Source organism: Megachile rotundata, chromosome 11 (genome assembly GCF_050947335.1).
Source record: "Megachile rotundata isolate GNS110a chromosome 11, iyMegRotu1, whole genome shotgun sequence".
NCBI lineage: Eukaryota > Metazoa > Arthropoda > Insecta > Hymenoptera > Megachilidae > Megachile > Megachile rotundata.
The window spans coordinates 14,295,769-14,310,790 of record NC_134993.1 but is presented as its reverse complement, the minus strand read 5'-3'; the positions used below and the strand labels follow the sequence as shown (position 1 = coordinate 14,310,790).

General features: G+C 32.3%; 4 protein-coding genes across 7 annotated transcripts; 3 read left to right on the top strand and 1 right to left on the bottom strand.

Annotated features, from left to right (window-relative positions):
* The first annotated feature begins 3 nt into the window (after positions 1-3).
* Positions 4-2,548, top strand: LOC105661733 (26S proteasome non-ATPase regulatory subunit 6). The gene is made up of 2 exons (XM_012298999.2): positions 4-1,435; positions 1,825-2,548. The coding sequence occupies exons 1-2, from the start codon at positions 253-255 to the stop codon at positions 2,469-2,471; spliced, it is 1,830 nt and encodes a 609-aa protein (XP_012154389.2). The 5' UTR covers positions 4-252; the 3' UTR covers positions 2,472-2,548.
* spd-2 (spindle defective 2) lies at positions 2,531-8,338 on the bottom strand. 4 transcript variants are annotated; one of them, XM_012299000.2, is made up of 19 exons: positions 8,061-8,337; positions 7,821-7,948; positions 7,631-7,759; positions 7,413-7,564; positions 7,033-7,346; positions 6,802-6,974; positions 6,250-6,744; positions 5,934-6,179; positions 5,655-5,863; positions 5,330-5,593; positions 4,785-5,263; positions 4,546-4,713; positions 4,265-4,478; positions 4,035-4,205; positions 3,785-3,968; positions 3,516-3,714; positions 3,318-3,456; positions 3,043-3,227; positions 2,531-2,971 (listed from the first exon to the last, which is right to left on the bottom strand). In XM_012299000.2, the coding sequence occupies exons 1-19, from the start codon at positions 8,159-8,161 to the stop codon at positions 2,638-2,640; spliced, it is 4,284 nt and encodes a 1,427-aa protein (XP_012154390.2). In that variant the 5' UTR covers positions 8,162-8,337; the 3' UTR covers positions 2,531-2,637. The 4 variants fall into 4 exon arrangements, with proteins under 4 accessions (XP_012154390.2, XP_076393461.1, XP_076393460.1 ...); XM_076537346.1 differs by having other exon boundaries at positions 5,934-6,125; XM_076537345.1 differs by having other exon boundaries at positions 6,250-6,974; positions 8,061-8,338.
* Positions 8,339-8,474: 136 nt separating this feature from the next.
* Dus2 (Dihydrouridine synthase 2) lies at positions 8,475-10,635 on the top strand. The gene is made up of 6 exons (XM_003700550.3): positions 8,475-8,615; positions 8,789-9,005; positions 9,068-9,581; positions 9,674-9,919; positions 9,985-10,329; positions 10,402-10,635. The coding sequence occupies exons 2-6, from the start codon at positions 8,816-8,818 to the stop codon at positions 10,508-10,510; spliced, it is 1,404 nt and encodes a 467-aa protein (XP_003700598.1). The 5' UTR covers positions 8,475-8,615; positions 8,789-8,815; the 3' UTR covers positions 10,511-10,635.
* A 130-nt stretch (positions 10,636-10,765) lies between these two features.
* hay (ATP-dependent DNA helicase hay) lies at positions 10,766-14,892 on the top strand. Its single transcript, XM_003700501.3, has 14 exons — positions 10,766-11,247; positions 11,382-11,590; positions 11,664-11,774; positions 11,845-11,994; positions 12,064-12,426; positions 12,490-12,587; positions 12,649-12,755; positions 12,816-13,112; positions 13,171-13,439; positions 13,508-13,672; positions 13,744-13,930; positions 14,000-14,148; positions 14,219-14,335; positions 14,409-14,892. The coding sequence occupies exons 1-14, from the start codon at positions 11,214-11,216 to the stop codon at positions 14,517-14,519; spliced, it is 2,367 nt and encodes a 788-aa protein (XP_003700549.1). The 5' UTR covers positions 10,766-11,213; the 3' UTR covers positions 14,520-14,892.
* Positions 14,893-15,022: the final 130 nt, after the last annotated feature.

The window sequence follows — 15,022 nt, the reverse complement described above, 5'->3', positions numbered from 1 at the left end:
AATTCTACCCTATAATACCATACATTTTCCATCCCCTCGATTATATATACAGCGAATCAAAATATATGAATTACGAAGATAAGTGATAACTTTCAAACTTTCAAAACGAGTGAAAATTTATCATACAACAAATATAGTCTCTCGCTTGATTTTGCAGTTACCCAATTTAAACAAAAGACTTGCATTTTACAAATGAAAACTGTCAGTATTTATCTATGTCAGAATATCGAAGGAAATGTTTGAATCATCATAATGAGTAATTCAGAATTATGTCATAAAACCCCGGAATACATGTTCCTTGCTAAAATTTGGTTTAAGATGACTCTAAAGGAACATCGAAATGAAGAAGATTTAAAAACCAAATTTCTGGACATGGTAACGCAAGGAAATATGACGAAATATTACGAGAACGCGTGCAAAGAATTTGATTGGAAAATTGATGATGAATTGCTCGACACGATGAAGAAAGCAAATGAGGTGACTTGGCAAGAACTGCGGTTACCCGATAGTTCAGGTGTTGAGGATTCTGAAAAACAAAGTTGGAGGAAAGAGTTAGAGTTTTTCTGTCAAATCGGTGATCTTGAACGTGCTGCGGACACTGCTAATCAAATTCTGAAAGACGAAAGTAATTCGTTCAGTGCCAGAGTCGAAGCTGCGTTTGGTTTGTTCAGAATAGCGTACATAAAGAACGACGTTGGTCAGATGGGAAAAATGATCGCGCAACTAACACATTTCATGGAAGGATCCTATACGTGTGGCAGCGACTGGTGTAGTCGTAACAAACTAAAAGTGTACGAAGCTGTCTACTGTCTCGCAACACGGAACTTTTCACGGACTGCGTCGCTCTTGCTGGACTGCATTCCCACCTTTGAATCCTATGAATTATTACCATTCAAAGATGTCGTTGAATACACTATTTTATCCGGAATTATTTCTTTCTCGCGATCAGATTTCGAATCTCATTTCAATAACAATGGACTCTTGCAACAGGCGTTACTTACGGAATCTCCTAGATACAGAGAATTTTTTTATTTCCTGTATGATTGTCATTACGGGGAATTCTTTCGAAGTCTTGCCTGGATAGAGTCTGAACTTAGAGCCAATCCTTTATTTCATCCCCACTGTCGTTATTTCATGAGAGAGATGCGTTTGAGGGCATACTCTCAGTTGCTGCAAGCATATCGGACTATTAACTTGAGCACAATAGCGGCAGAATTTGGTGTGACGGAGGAATACGTAGAACAAGAAATAGCAGGTTTCATTGTTAGCGGTAAATTGCATTGTAAGATTGATAAAGTAGCTGGAACTATTGTTACAATTAGTGCTGTTGGCTGCAGTAAAGGACAAGCACCTAATGCTTCGTGCGATCGAGGACTGATGTATCAAAACATAATAAAAAGAGGCGACACGATATTTAACCGATTGAAAAAACTTGGTCAAGTTATCAACTTCTAACAAGAAATTGGAATATATGGAAAATAAATAAATTCTCAATATAGTGGAAAGAGTACAATGGTAAGGTAGCACTGGATGATGAGACATCTATTGAAGTTAGCTGCATAATACACATATGCTGCTTGTTGACAGTTGTTCATTTCCGCTGTGTTGTTGATCGTATTTGTAAAGTATTATACATCAGTGCTCTTATATTGAAAGAAATATAAAATGTATAAATTTATAATCTAATTTTGTAAAAACACTATAAATTGGAATACTAAATATGTTGTGCTCGCTATACAATTGAGAAGATATCTTTTCTTAACCTCTTGAAAGTAATTTCAAATCTATCCACACTCTGGAAGATTTTCTATTGCTTTACTCGAGTGGACATGGCGCATAGACTCCTTAAAAAGTACCCTCGATCCATTTATAGAAGCACTGAAAAAGCTAAACAACATTTTAATTATTTGCTTGTAGTAGACTTTGAAAGCACATGTGAACGGTACGTAAAAATGCAACCTCAAGAAATTATTGAATTTCCTTGTGCAGCAGTGTCAACGAGGACCTGGAATATAGAGAATGTTTTCCATGAATACGTTAAACCAAAAATTAATCCAGAACTTACTCCATTTTGCACAGAACTTACTGGTATCATACAGGACATGGTAGATAATCAGCCTCATTTTCCAGAAGTATTTGACAAGTTTTGTAAGTGGATAGAAGAGCACAATTATTTTACAGAGGGAAACAATTGTGTATATGTAACTTGCGGTGATTGGGATATGAAATCCATGCTACCACAACAATGTAAACTAGATAATATACCTGTACCTGATCATTTTCAAAAGTGGATAAACTTAAAAAATATTTTCTGCGACGTAACTCAATATTATCCACGGTCTTTGAAAGATATGCTTGCATTTCTTAAACTTCCTTTACATGGAAGACTGCATTCTGGAATAAATGATGTAGAAAATATGGTTAGGATAATTCAAGCTCTTCAAGCAAAACACGACATAGTGTATAAGTAAAACCAAAGCCAAATTTTGTAAATAAATAGGAATAATATTTTACTGAAATAAAAACAAACTTGTTTATTGAAAACTAATTTATTAGTAATAAAATATTGCCCATATAAAAATGCAAAACTACAGAATATTTTATATAATAAATATTTGTTAACAAATTAACATTAATTTACAATCGTTTAACATTAACCTTTATCTGTACATCAAATTTGTTATTCTCTGTATAAATTTCAAGAGTTGCATCAAAGTTGCGTTCGATTTTTCGTTTACATTGTATCTTTAACTGAAAATCTCTTCTTGTGGGTATCATTCCTTCAGCAGGGACAACACTTAAGTACTCCGTATTTGATAAACAAGTTTCGAATGGTTGCGCTACGATACAAGAACTTTTTACTGTCACAGTTGCTTCTGTTTTTGATGGTGGAGTTAAAATTATAACTGAAGGATGCACCATAAAATCAGTATTCATATCACTTTGAAGTGTGCTGTTCCCTATAAACGTTCTGAAAATTGTTTATACTCGATATAAATATTCATTAAAATTTATTTTAATAATTCCATTATTGACACCTACTCAGAGGGGAGAAAACTTTCTCCGCTTCCTTCGTATATATGACTATTATCACTACAGAGAGAATAAAACATTTGTGATTCATCGGCGTTGTCATGAAGAATTGATAGAGTTTCATCGGCGTATGCTTCCATTGTTAATAGTATCTCATGTTGACGAATTCCTCGGCAGAGGTCTCCAAGATTTTGCTGTGTAACATATATAGGAATTAAATGAATGGTACCCTATACCGCTATGTGTTGCAGCACTCACTGATATAAAAATATTCGGCTGCTTACCACTGAATCTCGAATGGCGCTTACATCAGAGATTAATTGTTCTCCGCGAAAGGCTATACATATCGGATGAATTATGTTTCTAAATGCTTCGTTCCCAGTTCCACTTAATTCACCAGTTTCTTTCATCTTGTTGTATAATCTAAATATTTCACTCAAATTAATGTTTCCTACCTATTATTTTATTTGAAAATTACTTACCTACGAATTCGCCAACGCGTAGGTTCGTCCCCGTGCGTAATTAATATTGTGCCTACATGAGACACATCGGATCGCTGCAGTAACGCTATATCTTCTTTCCGCGGGTAAAATTCTAAAGTCACCCACTGAGTTTCCTTTGGACTGAGTAGTAATTCGCTTGGATTTACTTGCCAACTTGAAACCATAGTTGGATACACAGCTGAAATTATATAAACATAAATTAGAAAAGAATTTTACTTAATATTTTTATTTGTAAAAAAAATATAAACCTTTTGGTGTTAATTTTATTTTTGCATATGAACACAAATCTCCAGTATTTTGCAATTTTATTTTTGCCTTTAAAGACCCTCCTGAATTTAAAGTACCTAGGGACAACCACATTTTTCCACTTGTATCTTTAAATGCTTCAGAAATCTCGACTTTACTGTAACCACCGTAGCCATAGAGAAATAACTGTAAATAATTTTTTGTAAAGAATCTACGCTGATATGGTAAAAGTAACTAAATAAATTTATGTACCACTTTTGAGGGACGGGATTCATCCTCTTTCCTAGGTTCGTAGTGCCTAAATATTATTTTCCCAGTTGCTGCGCCTAAATGGTGGGGACCAAATACAACAGATAGTGTTCTACTTTCTAAACCTTGTAAAATTAATACGATGGTGCCTACAGCCTGTCGTTCTCGAAGAAACTGAAATTAAAGACCTCTAATTATTCTATTCTGTAATACTTTACATATGTATATATTACCCGGAAATTTTTCTCGCTGTCTGATATAACAGCTTGAATCCTAATTTTGTTGTTGCTTGTATTACGAATGGTGAATTCCTTGATATCTGATTTTCCTGTTTTTATACTACTCCATACCAGAGCAGCGTGAGTGGTTCTTATAGGAATTTTGTCCCCAGCAACAGTTGAACCTGACACTGTACTGATAGGAGAATTTCGACCGCAGTTTCCAGATCTAATATTACAAGAAACATTAATAAATAATCTTTTATAAAACATACATTTAAAAATATTCAACTTACTTGTTCGAAGTTATACTGTGTGGAGACGATGGAGAACTTGCGGATGATGAATACTGTGGCGTTTCACAACGAAGATGATCGGTTTCTGCTTCAGTAGACGGATTTGACTCGCCGATTATAGAATAGTGATAAACATTATTGGCAGCGGTTAATTTAATCTTTGCGTATCTATAAAAATATTATACAATTACTATGAATGAATTTTTGATGCTATATTAATATCCAGAGTATCAATTTACATTTTTGAATTGTCCGAGTTCTGTTGTTTGTAAGTAATAAAAAAACATCCAGTCTCATTGGGTTGAACGAGTAAATTTTCAGGTTGCAATGAAAAGTATTTCAAGCTTTTCACTGAGTCATTATCTTGCACAAACGAGGCGGATATTAATACTGGTGTGGTACCAAGATTGATCACAGTCAGTGGTTTGCTTTGTTTGCAAGGAACAACCAAAGGCAATTCTGTATCGATTACTTGTATCTTGCAAGTTCCTACTTGCACAACAAGTGGAACCGTGCCAATTGTTACAATACTTTCTGAATTGTTTCCAGCTTGAATTATTAGATTTCCACAATGTCGTTGCAAGGACTGTTGCTTCGCCTCCGTATTCTGTTTTAAGATACCTTTGCACTTAATATTTGTAGTGAATACTTCTTGTGGTTTAAGCATTACATACTGCGACTCGTTAAGAGTTTCTAAGCTGAATACTGATGGTTCTTCCTATAATAATTATGAATATAGAAAACAAGTAAAATTAGTGTAATATAATATGGACAGTATTATTACCTGTAACAAGGAAAACTTGATGGGGACGTCAACGTTGTTCTTATTTTTTATTGTAATTGGTAAAATTGTAATACTGTTTTCGACGACACACTGAAAATCTAGGTCCTTCTTTTCGGGAGGATTTAAAATACTTATATCAAATTCTTCGGGTTTAAAACAAATTATATGTTTCATAATCCATTCGTACCTTGTTACCATATCTGAGACTGTTATATTTAAGACAGCTATAATTGGTTTGCTCATTTTCACTATTGTCACTGTAATCTGAAATCAATATATATAAGGAACATTTTACATAACGGTAACATTTATATTTTATCTATACCTTAGCATGTTGTTTCGAATTTGGTTTTATAAGGATCACATCCTTTGGTAATGTAAGCCGAACATTGTGCTTGTCTCCTTGAACTTGATTCACACTTAATGAACAAATGATCCATCTATCACTTTTATTTATAAGTTCAATATCAGTTTCTCTAATCATACCTACAATGCAATTGCATAGTTCTTCTGTGTTTTTACCGATGACGACATCTACAAAAATGAATAATTATAACACTAAAATCTAAGATTAATTCACATCATATATATTACTGAATCATACTATTTAAATGGGACTGCGATTCAGACAAATTTGAAATGTCTTGTACAGAATTTTCTGATTTTTCTTTATACGAAATATTTTCTTCTTTTACAGTTTCTTTCTTTCCTACTTCTTCATTTTGAAAGTCAAAGGTTTTTTTCTCTTGATTCAGTAACATGTTAACTTTTGAAGTACGTGGTGATGATCTTTTTTCTATAGTGTAATGTGGAAGAGATAGTTTAGGATCTTCCAAAAGAGAATTAAAATCTAGAATCCATTTCATCTTAAATTAATTCAAATATAAAAAAGTTTATAATTATTAAGTGTCGAGGTATACCTTTACTGTACGAAGACGGTAAACTTTCACTGCTTATTTCCTTTTTAAGCTCTTGACACACGGCGTCAAAATTGGTCTTTGCACCTGAGTTAGAGCTGAATGATAGTGTTCTGGCATTTGAATGTTTAACATCTAACATTTCGGTCGCAATTTTACTATCCAAAGATAATTTTGCAGAAAAATTCGCCGACTTTATATCTTTTTCAAAGTTTTCAGTATTTCTACTTGGAGTAGCAGGCATAGATTTTCGATTTGAAGGCAATAATGTGTAAGTATCTCTTGGTGGAATCTCTTCTTGTACTTGTACAGGTTTCTTCTTCTTTTTTGCCATTATAAGTTGGTCTACCAATCGTCTTGGCGTACCGTTATCGATGTCCTGTAATGCTTGGGCAATACTAGTTAAACTCATAATACTTTGTTCTTCTATATCTTTTGTTGTATTTGGTATATTTTGTTGAGGATTATCTTTAACAGCGTATGAAGCAACCGAAGATTCTGTAAAAGAGAAGCTTATACATACTAAAAACTTTGTTTCAAATAAAATAACAGTACCTTCCGTCATCATGGTAGAATCAACTAAAGGTATGAGCTGGCCTTTCTTTTTTGGACTAGTTACAGATAAACCCAAACTTGGTCGTGCTATTGCATTATCCGATAATTCTCCAAAATTTCCACATTTTCTTCTGAAAAATTCATCTACAGATACCTTGTGTCCAGCACAAGACCTGAAATTTTTATTATATTATTCCAGTGAAATAAAAATGAATCACTTTAGAAACTTACTCTACTGATAAATCTAGTTCACCGATGATACCAGAGAAGCAAGACAAATTTAAATATTCTTTTTCAGCAGAAGTTGTTGTAGGAAGTGCATAAGAATAATTTTGTTGCCAAGATACTTCATCAGCCAATAACCGACTAGCCATTTCAGAAGCTGGATGGAACTCTTCATTGTTAAATTGAGCCATTAATTCAGCAGTTGTTGTATCAAATGTTATTGCATTTACATTCTTGCTTGATGTGGAGGATCTACATTTTTCTGAACTCCTACTTAATCCAGATGAGCGTGCACTTATTTCATTTGGCTCAAAAACAACCTAAAGATATACATAATATATATAAAAATATTCTGATAAATTACTTTTTTAATAAGTCAAACTTACGCTATTTGTTTTACTAGCAGATGCATGCAAGGTACTTTCACCTCGAGAATTTGATTGACTGAAACTTGAGGATTGTTCCTGGTCAACATGAGTTGAAGATGTAGTATTAGGAGATAAGTTTTGAATGTTAGCATTGTTTTCTTTGTTTGTATCTACAAAGATCATGAAATATATATCAAGTTTTGTTATTATAAAAGCATGTTTAAGTAAGATCTTACCATATATATTAGACACAGGTTTTAAATCACTACATCTCTGCAGCAATCTTCTAGCAATTTCACGTTCTGCGTCCATTTTACTTTCATTTTGCTTTTCTTTATCCTCCATTGCACTTACTTCAGCTAACACTACAAATGTTGTTATGAAATAATATGGGTACACTGAATAGGAATAAAACAAAGCACTTACAAGATGATATATTGTTAATTATACCAAGAGAAGATTCATCAGATTTTCGTGATTTATCATTATTCTGTGTAATCAATTGTTTATATACAGCCTCATTACCATCCTTATGAATATAATGACTTTCTAATCTGAAAAGAAAACATTTTACTTTACACTGAAGAGATATTTTATCATTTAATAAAGCACATAATATCAAATGAACAAAGGTGAATAAAAAATTAATAAAAGTAGAGAACTCACGTGCTTTTTCTTTGAACAGTCGAGGTTGCTTGCGGTTGTGGCGTATTTAATATAGTCGCGTCGAAAAAATCTTTCTCCGTTAATTTTGATGGAGTAAACATTATCGATTCTTTGCTTACCTACTACTTGATTATATCAAATAAAAATCGCTCGAAGTAGTGGCGCCTACGTATAAAATATTCTAAGCGATTTATTAATCGCTACGTCATTGAAATAAAGGGAAAATTGTACCATATTACTCTTAACGTATTGTCTGGCAGTTGATTGATTTTAGCGTTCAAATTTGAAAGCATCTGAGGTCAGCAATCATGAAACATAAACTCGAATTTTTGTTAGATTAACAACTTATATGCCTGTGAATGAAACTGCCATCTGGAGCAAATAAGTTCAAAGTAACACCCCCATCATATCACTAGTGTGATAATCAGAGTACCCTGCACCACTCCATAAACATTATTTATTAAATTACATGTAATATTTAGTGTTTGTACTTTATATCATAAATAAAAATTATATCTGCGGCAATGTACATGTAAATAAATAATTTATGCAAATGTAAACTTACTACAAATAACCTTTAGTTATGTTTAAAAATGTAAAGAAGTATTTTTTATTTATTATACACTGATAAAAGTAAAAAGTTAATCGTTGCAGTTGTATATTTATTAATTACCATTTTGATCTTAACACTTTGATTTTGTTAAGAGTTATGTTTTTAAAAATCACAGTGAATATTATAACATATTGAAAATACGATGGAGGAAAAAGTAATAAAACCATTGGAAAGAAAGAAATTAAATTATGAGAATAAACTCATATTAGCTCCTATGGTACGCATTGGCACACTTCCTATGCGTCTACTTGCACTTGATTATGGTGCTGATATTGTATATACAGAGGAACTTATAGACTGGAAATTATTACGATCATTTCGCCGTGTGAATGGTAAGAATGTTATGGTACTATAGTAAACAATGAGAAACTGTATTTAATGAAGTCATCTTCAGATGTTCTAGGAACGATCGATTATATAGACAAAACAGATGGCACTGTAACTTTTAGAACATGTCCAAGAGAAAGAGATCATGTAGTTTTACAAATTGGTACTTGTGATGCGGCAAGAGCATTAAAGGTTGCTAAGATGATTGAACAAGATGTTGCTGGAATTGATTTAAATATGGGCTGCCCAAAACTATTTTCATTGGTAGGAAAAATGGGAGCTGCTCTTTTACAAGAACCAGAAACTGCAACGAATATTCTAAAAACATTGGTAGATAATTTAAGCATTCCTGTAACTTGTAAAATACGTGTATTGCCAGACTTAAACGACACTTTGGAGCTTTGTGAACTTTTGGCATCAACTGGTATATCTGCAATAGCAGTTCATGGTCGTACTGTTGAAGAGAGACCACAACATGCAAACCGTAATGAAGTTTTGAGGGAAATATCCAAGAAGCTTTCAATACCAGTTATAGCAAATGGAGGCTCAAAAGAAATACAGAAGCATTCTGACATTTTCAAGTAATATCTCAGTTGTCTTTTTATATCAACTATTATTAATCTTTTATATATTGTTACTTATGCAGTTGAAGGATAATTATAGATATTTTCAGATTTAAAGAAGTAACAGGCTGCAGTAGTGTAATGCTTGCACGTGCAGCTGAATGGAATTGTTCAATATTTAGCAAAAACGGTTTACTTCCCATGGAAGATGTGATAAAGTCGTATTTAAAATATGCCGTGGATTGCGATAATCCACCTTCTAATACCAAGTACTGCATACAAAACATTCTTCGCGAGCAACAAGAATCTGAACTAGGCAAAAAGTTCCTAAATTCTCAAACCTTAGAGCAAATATGGTACATATTGTATTACTTAAGTGTGACTATATGCTACCACAAATATAATGAATATATTATTTTAGTGCTGTATGGAATTTAAGTGACTATTGTCATTTGAAAAGAAAAGAGTTTAATGAAAAAGGTTTACAAGGAAGGTCGCAAGTTTCACCCATGAGGGAAGATGACAAACAGAATGAAGAACAACTGTCTAATAAAAGAAAATTAATAAATGAAGAAGACGTAGTTTTAATGCATTGTGCATTTTTAAGAAATAATTATTTGACAGATCTTGATTTGCCAAAAACTATATTACATAAGTGGACACAAAGTCAAAGAAAAAAAATTCCTCGCTACGATACGCTACAAAAAGGAAAACTTTTCCGTTCTATTGTTACTGTCGACGGAAGGAAATTCGGATCATCTTTTTGGTAGTTTAATAGAACTATTTAGCATAAGATGATGAGAACATATACCACAACTACTCTCAATTTTTCTTTCAGGGAAAAAAATAAAAAATGGGCAGAACAAGGAGCTGCATTAGTTTGCCTAATTTCATTAGGTCTAGTCAATGAAACGAATTTTGTTACTAACGGCAATATAGTTTCTTGACAGTAAAGTATGTCATTTAAGAACAGAGACGATGGATAAACGAAATATCGACGCAGATCTGTAAAATCTAATATTATATTTTCTTATTCATTTTGTTATAAATAAACACATTCTTCTGTTACAAATTGAAGCAATATTTTTACAACTTGATACCTCGATTTGAATAAAATTAAACATTATTTTGTACCTATTGTATATTATTTAAAAAGAAGTTTACAAATATTCCATTAACTGATATAGTAGGATGCGATACGAAAATGGTAATGGTGTCTCATGCGCTGTGTGACAAAAACAATGTCATGAATGATCTATTATATATCATCTGTGATATTACACGCACTGTTATATTTCCATCGCTAATTTCATATCTATATACAGTTTTCTAAAGTTAGAAAATAAAAAGTATTAATAAAAATTATTTTTATTGTTTTCCCTCTGTCACTAAAATTGTGAACGATGTAACAATGAATGACGATATATATGTTGTATCGTTATGATCGTGTTCGTACCAGTTCGTATGTGATCACGTTTAGAATGCAATAGCAACAGTATGCAACATAATATAAAAGAAAGGATTGCACTTCATTTTAGGATATAAATAATACATTGAAACATAAAAAATTAACCTTAATATTAGGAATAATAGTATTAGAAATCTTAGATAAATTTATTTACAATTTAACCACTAAGTTTCCATTGAATAATGGGTCCACCTAAACGTTTTAAAAAAGATAATGGTATGAACAATTCCTTATTTTCACAAAACTTGTCAATTTTTACTTATGAATCTTTTTTTATGCCATTTTGAATGTTGTTAATTTGTTAAGAGGTTATCTTGTAACATAGTGAACAGTGTCAGTTACTATTGCAGATAGGGGTAAATGGAAAAAACGTAAAGAAGATCTTGAAGAATTCAATGACGATGATTCTTTAGATGATAATGAAGCTGGTGTTCCTGATGCAGCAAAAAATGATGTTGAGAAACAAGACGAAACAGCATTAGAAGATGAATTTGGAGCAAAAGATTATCGTTCACAAATGATTCTAAAACCTGATTGTGCTTCAAGACCGCTTTGGGTGGTAAGATATCAATGTAGTTTTAGCTTTGCTTTTATTTTTTAAAAAGTAAACATTTTATACAATATTTCTTTAGGCACCAAATGGACACATTTTCTTAGAATCCTTTTCACCAGTGTATAAACATGCTCATGATTTCTTAATTGCTATCTCAGAACCTGTATGCCGTCCTGAACATATTCATGAGGTAAAATCATTATTATAGACATTGAATTTATGTTGATAGGAACATTTCTCATGAAGTATTTATTTTATAGTACAAATTAACTGCCTATTCATTGTATGCTGCTGTCAGTGTTGGTCTTCAAACACATGATATAATAGAATACCTGAAAAGACTTAGTAAAACTAGTATTCCTGATGGAATTATAAAGTTTATTAAACTATGTACATTATCATATGGCAAGGTAAATTGATCAAAAATACATTATATACTTTAAATCAAATATAATAAATTATTTTAATTCTGGATATAGGTAAAACTAGTGTTAAAGCATAATAAATATTTTGTTGAATCTCCATATCCTGAAGTACTACAAAAATTACTGAAGGATCCGAAAATTCAAGAGTGTAGATTGAAAAAAAATGTTGAAAACGAAAAGGATGAAATAATTACAAATGTTCAAAGTAAAACCAAAACTCTGCAGTTTGGAGCAAAACCAACAACCAATGCACCAATTGGAACCACCAAAGTGACTGAATCATCCAATGATCAAACCCCGACAGAAACAACAACTGTTCCTGAGGATATAACTACTTTCTATGATAAAATGGATAAAGAGGATGAGGAAGAAGAGGAAGAACAAGAATTGAAAACAGTCAGCTTTGAAGTAAATCAAGTACGTATGCACACTTACAAAACATGTATACATTTAATAACAAAAAATATTTGTCAATTGTAGGAAAAAATTGAGTTGATACAAAAGAGATGTATAGAGCTAGAACATCCATTATTAGCAGAGTATGATTTTCGCAATGATAGTGTAAATCCTGACATAAAGTAAGTACATTATACAAAAGTTAAGTAATAAGAAATGAATAAAAAATATGTTCTATTTTAGTATTGATTTAAAACCATCAGCTGTATTGAGGCCTTACCAGGAAAAGAGTTTGAGGAAAATGTTTGGTAATGGACGCGCTAGATCGGGTGTTATAGTTTTACCTTGTGGTAAGTAATAATTTTGTTCTTAGTGAAATATTGTTTTATGAGCATTACGTTTCTTTTCAGGTGCCGGTAAAAGTTTAGTGGGAGTAACAGCTTGTTGTACAGTCCGAAAACGTGCATTGGTATTGTGTAATTCTGGAGTATCGGTAGAGCAATGGAAACAACAATTTAAGATGTGGTCGACCGCAGACGATTCGATGATATGTCGCTTTACAAGCGAAGCTAAAGACAAACCCATGGGCTGTGAAATTCTAATCACTACGTACTCCATGATTACACACACGCAAAAGCGTTCTTGGGAAGCTGAGCAAACCATGCGATGGCTTCAAGATCAGGAATGGGGAATTATGGTTTTAGATGGTAATATATTTGTAACATATATTTATTTTATAAAAGCAGTAACACATCATGTTTTTAGAGGTCCACACAATTCCAGCAAAAATGTTCAGAAGAGTGTTAACTATTGTTCAGTCGCATTGTAAATTGGGTTTGACTGCAACATTGTTGAGAGAAGACGACAAGATTGCAGATCTTAATTTTCTAATCGGACCTAAATTGTATGAGGCCAACTGGTTAGAATTGCAGAAAAGAGGTTTCATTGCAAGAGTACAGTGTGCTGAAGTTTGGTGTCCTATGACACCAGAGTTTTACAGAGAGTATCTTGGCTGTAAAATGAGTAAAAAGCTGGTAAGGGAATCAATTTTAATGTAATTAGATAGCAATGATCAGAAATCATCAGACATTCTTATCCACAGTTACTTTATGTGATGAATCCTAATAAATTTCGTTGTTGTCAATATTTGATACGATACCATGAAAGGCGAGGTGATAAGACTATTGTTTTCTCGGACAATGTGTTTGCTTTGAAGCATTATGCTATTAAAATGAATAAACCATATATTTATGGTCCAACTAGTCAAGTAAGTATAAATAATTTAATCACAGCAATCTTTGAAGTACACACAAATATTCTATATATAATTTATTTCAGAGTGAACGAATACAAATTTTACAAAACTTTAAATTCAATACCAAAGTAAATACAATATTCGTGAGTAAAGTAGCAGATACTTCTTTTGATTTACCCGAAGCTAATGTATTGATTCAAATATCTTCGCATGGTGGCTCACGACGACAAGAAGCACAACGATTGGGTCGTATTTTAAGAGCCAAGAAAGGTATCTATTGTTATAGACTTGATGAAAGTAATTAAACGTGCGAAATATTATAAAGTCAAATTCTTGTAGGCGCTATTGCGGAAGAGTATAATGCATTCTTCTATACATTAGTATCGCAAGACACGATGGAAATGAATTATTCAAGAAAGCGTCAACGTTTCCTCGTGAATCAGGGATACGCTTATAAAGTTATAACGAAGTTAGCAGGAATGGATGAAGTACGCATTTATACTTAATTTGATGAATTCTAAATTTCTTAAATTTTATATAATTTTATTCTTAAAATAGGAGCCAGACTTAATGTACACGTCTAGGGAAGAACAGGGTCATTTACTGCAGCAGGTTCTGTCTGCCAGTGACATGGATGCAGACGAAGAAAGAATACCTGGTGAAGGTCCAAGACCGGTAAGCACTATCTCGTTATTATTCTTTAAAAGTATGTCACTGATTGCGTTAAACAATGTTAATATTATTTCAGATTATACGCAAAGCTGGAAACATGACATCCATGTCCGGTGCAGACGACGCAGTTTATTCCGAGTATAAAAAAGCAAATAAGCATCCTTTGTTTAAAAAGTTTAGAGCATGAAAACTTTTTAATTGTAGATATACATGTAAAAATATTTAAATTCGTTATTAATTTTATATTTATTTAGGAAGTGATTTTCATATGCATAAAATTATACATTTTTAATTGCATTATTTTCAATTCATTAAAATAACTTAAAATGTCTAAACTTGATATCTTGTCATTTTTTAAATTTTCATAAAACTTACGCAAACATAAACCCGATGTATGGACAGCCGCGTAATGCGATAAAGATACTTCCGATTTATTAGTTTAAAGCGATAATTCGCACATTTATTGCAATATCATATTTATTCGAAGAGAGCTTACATATTTATTCAAAGATAGCCTAAATGATAGACTACAATAAAATGATGAATTTCACAACCTTCAATCTTTGGATTTTTTTTATCATATGCAGGATAATATTAATGCAAAAATGCTTACCTTATTTCTACGTATTTTCTTTATTGACGTAAGACAATAATTGTCTTTTATTACAATTGCTTTAAGGATTCAAATCT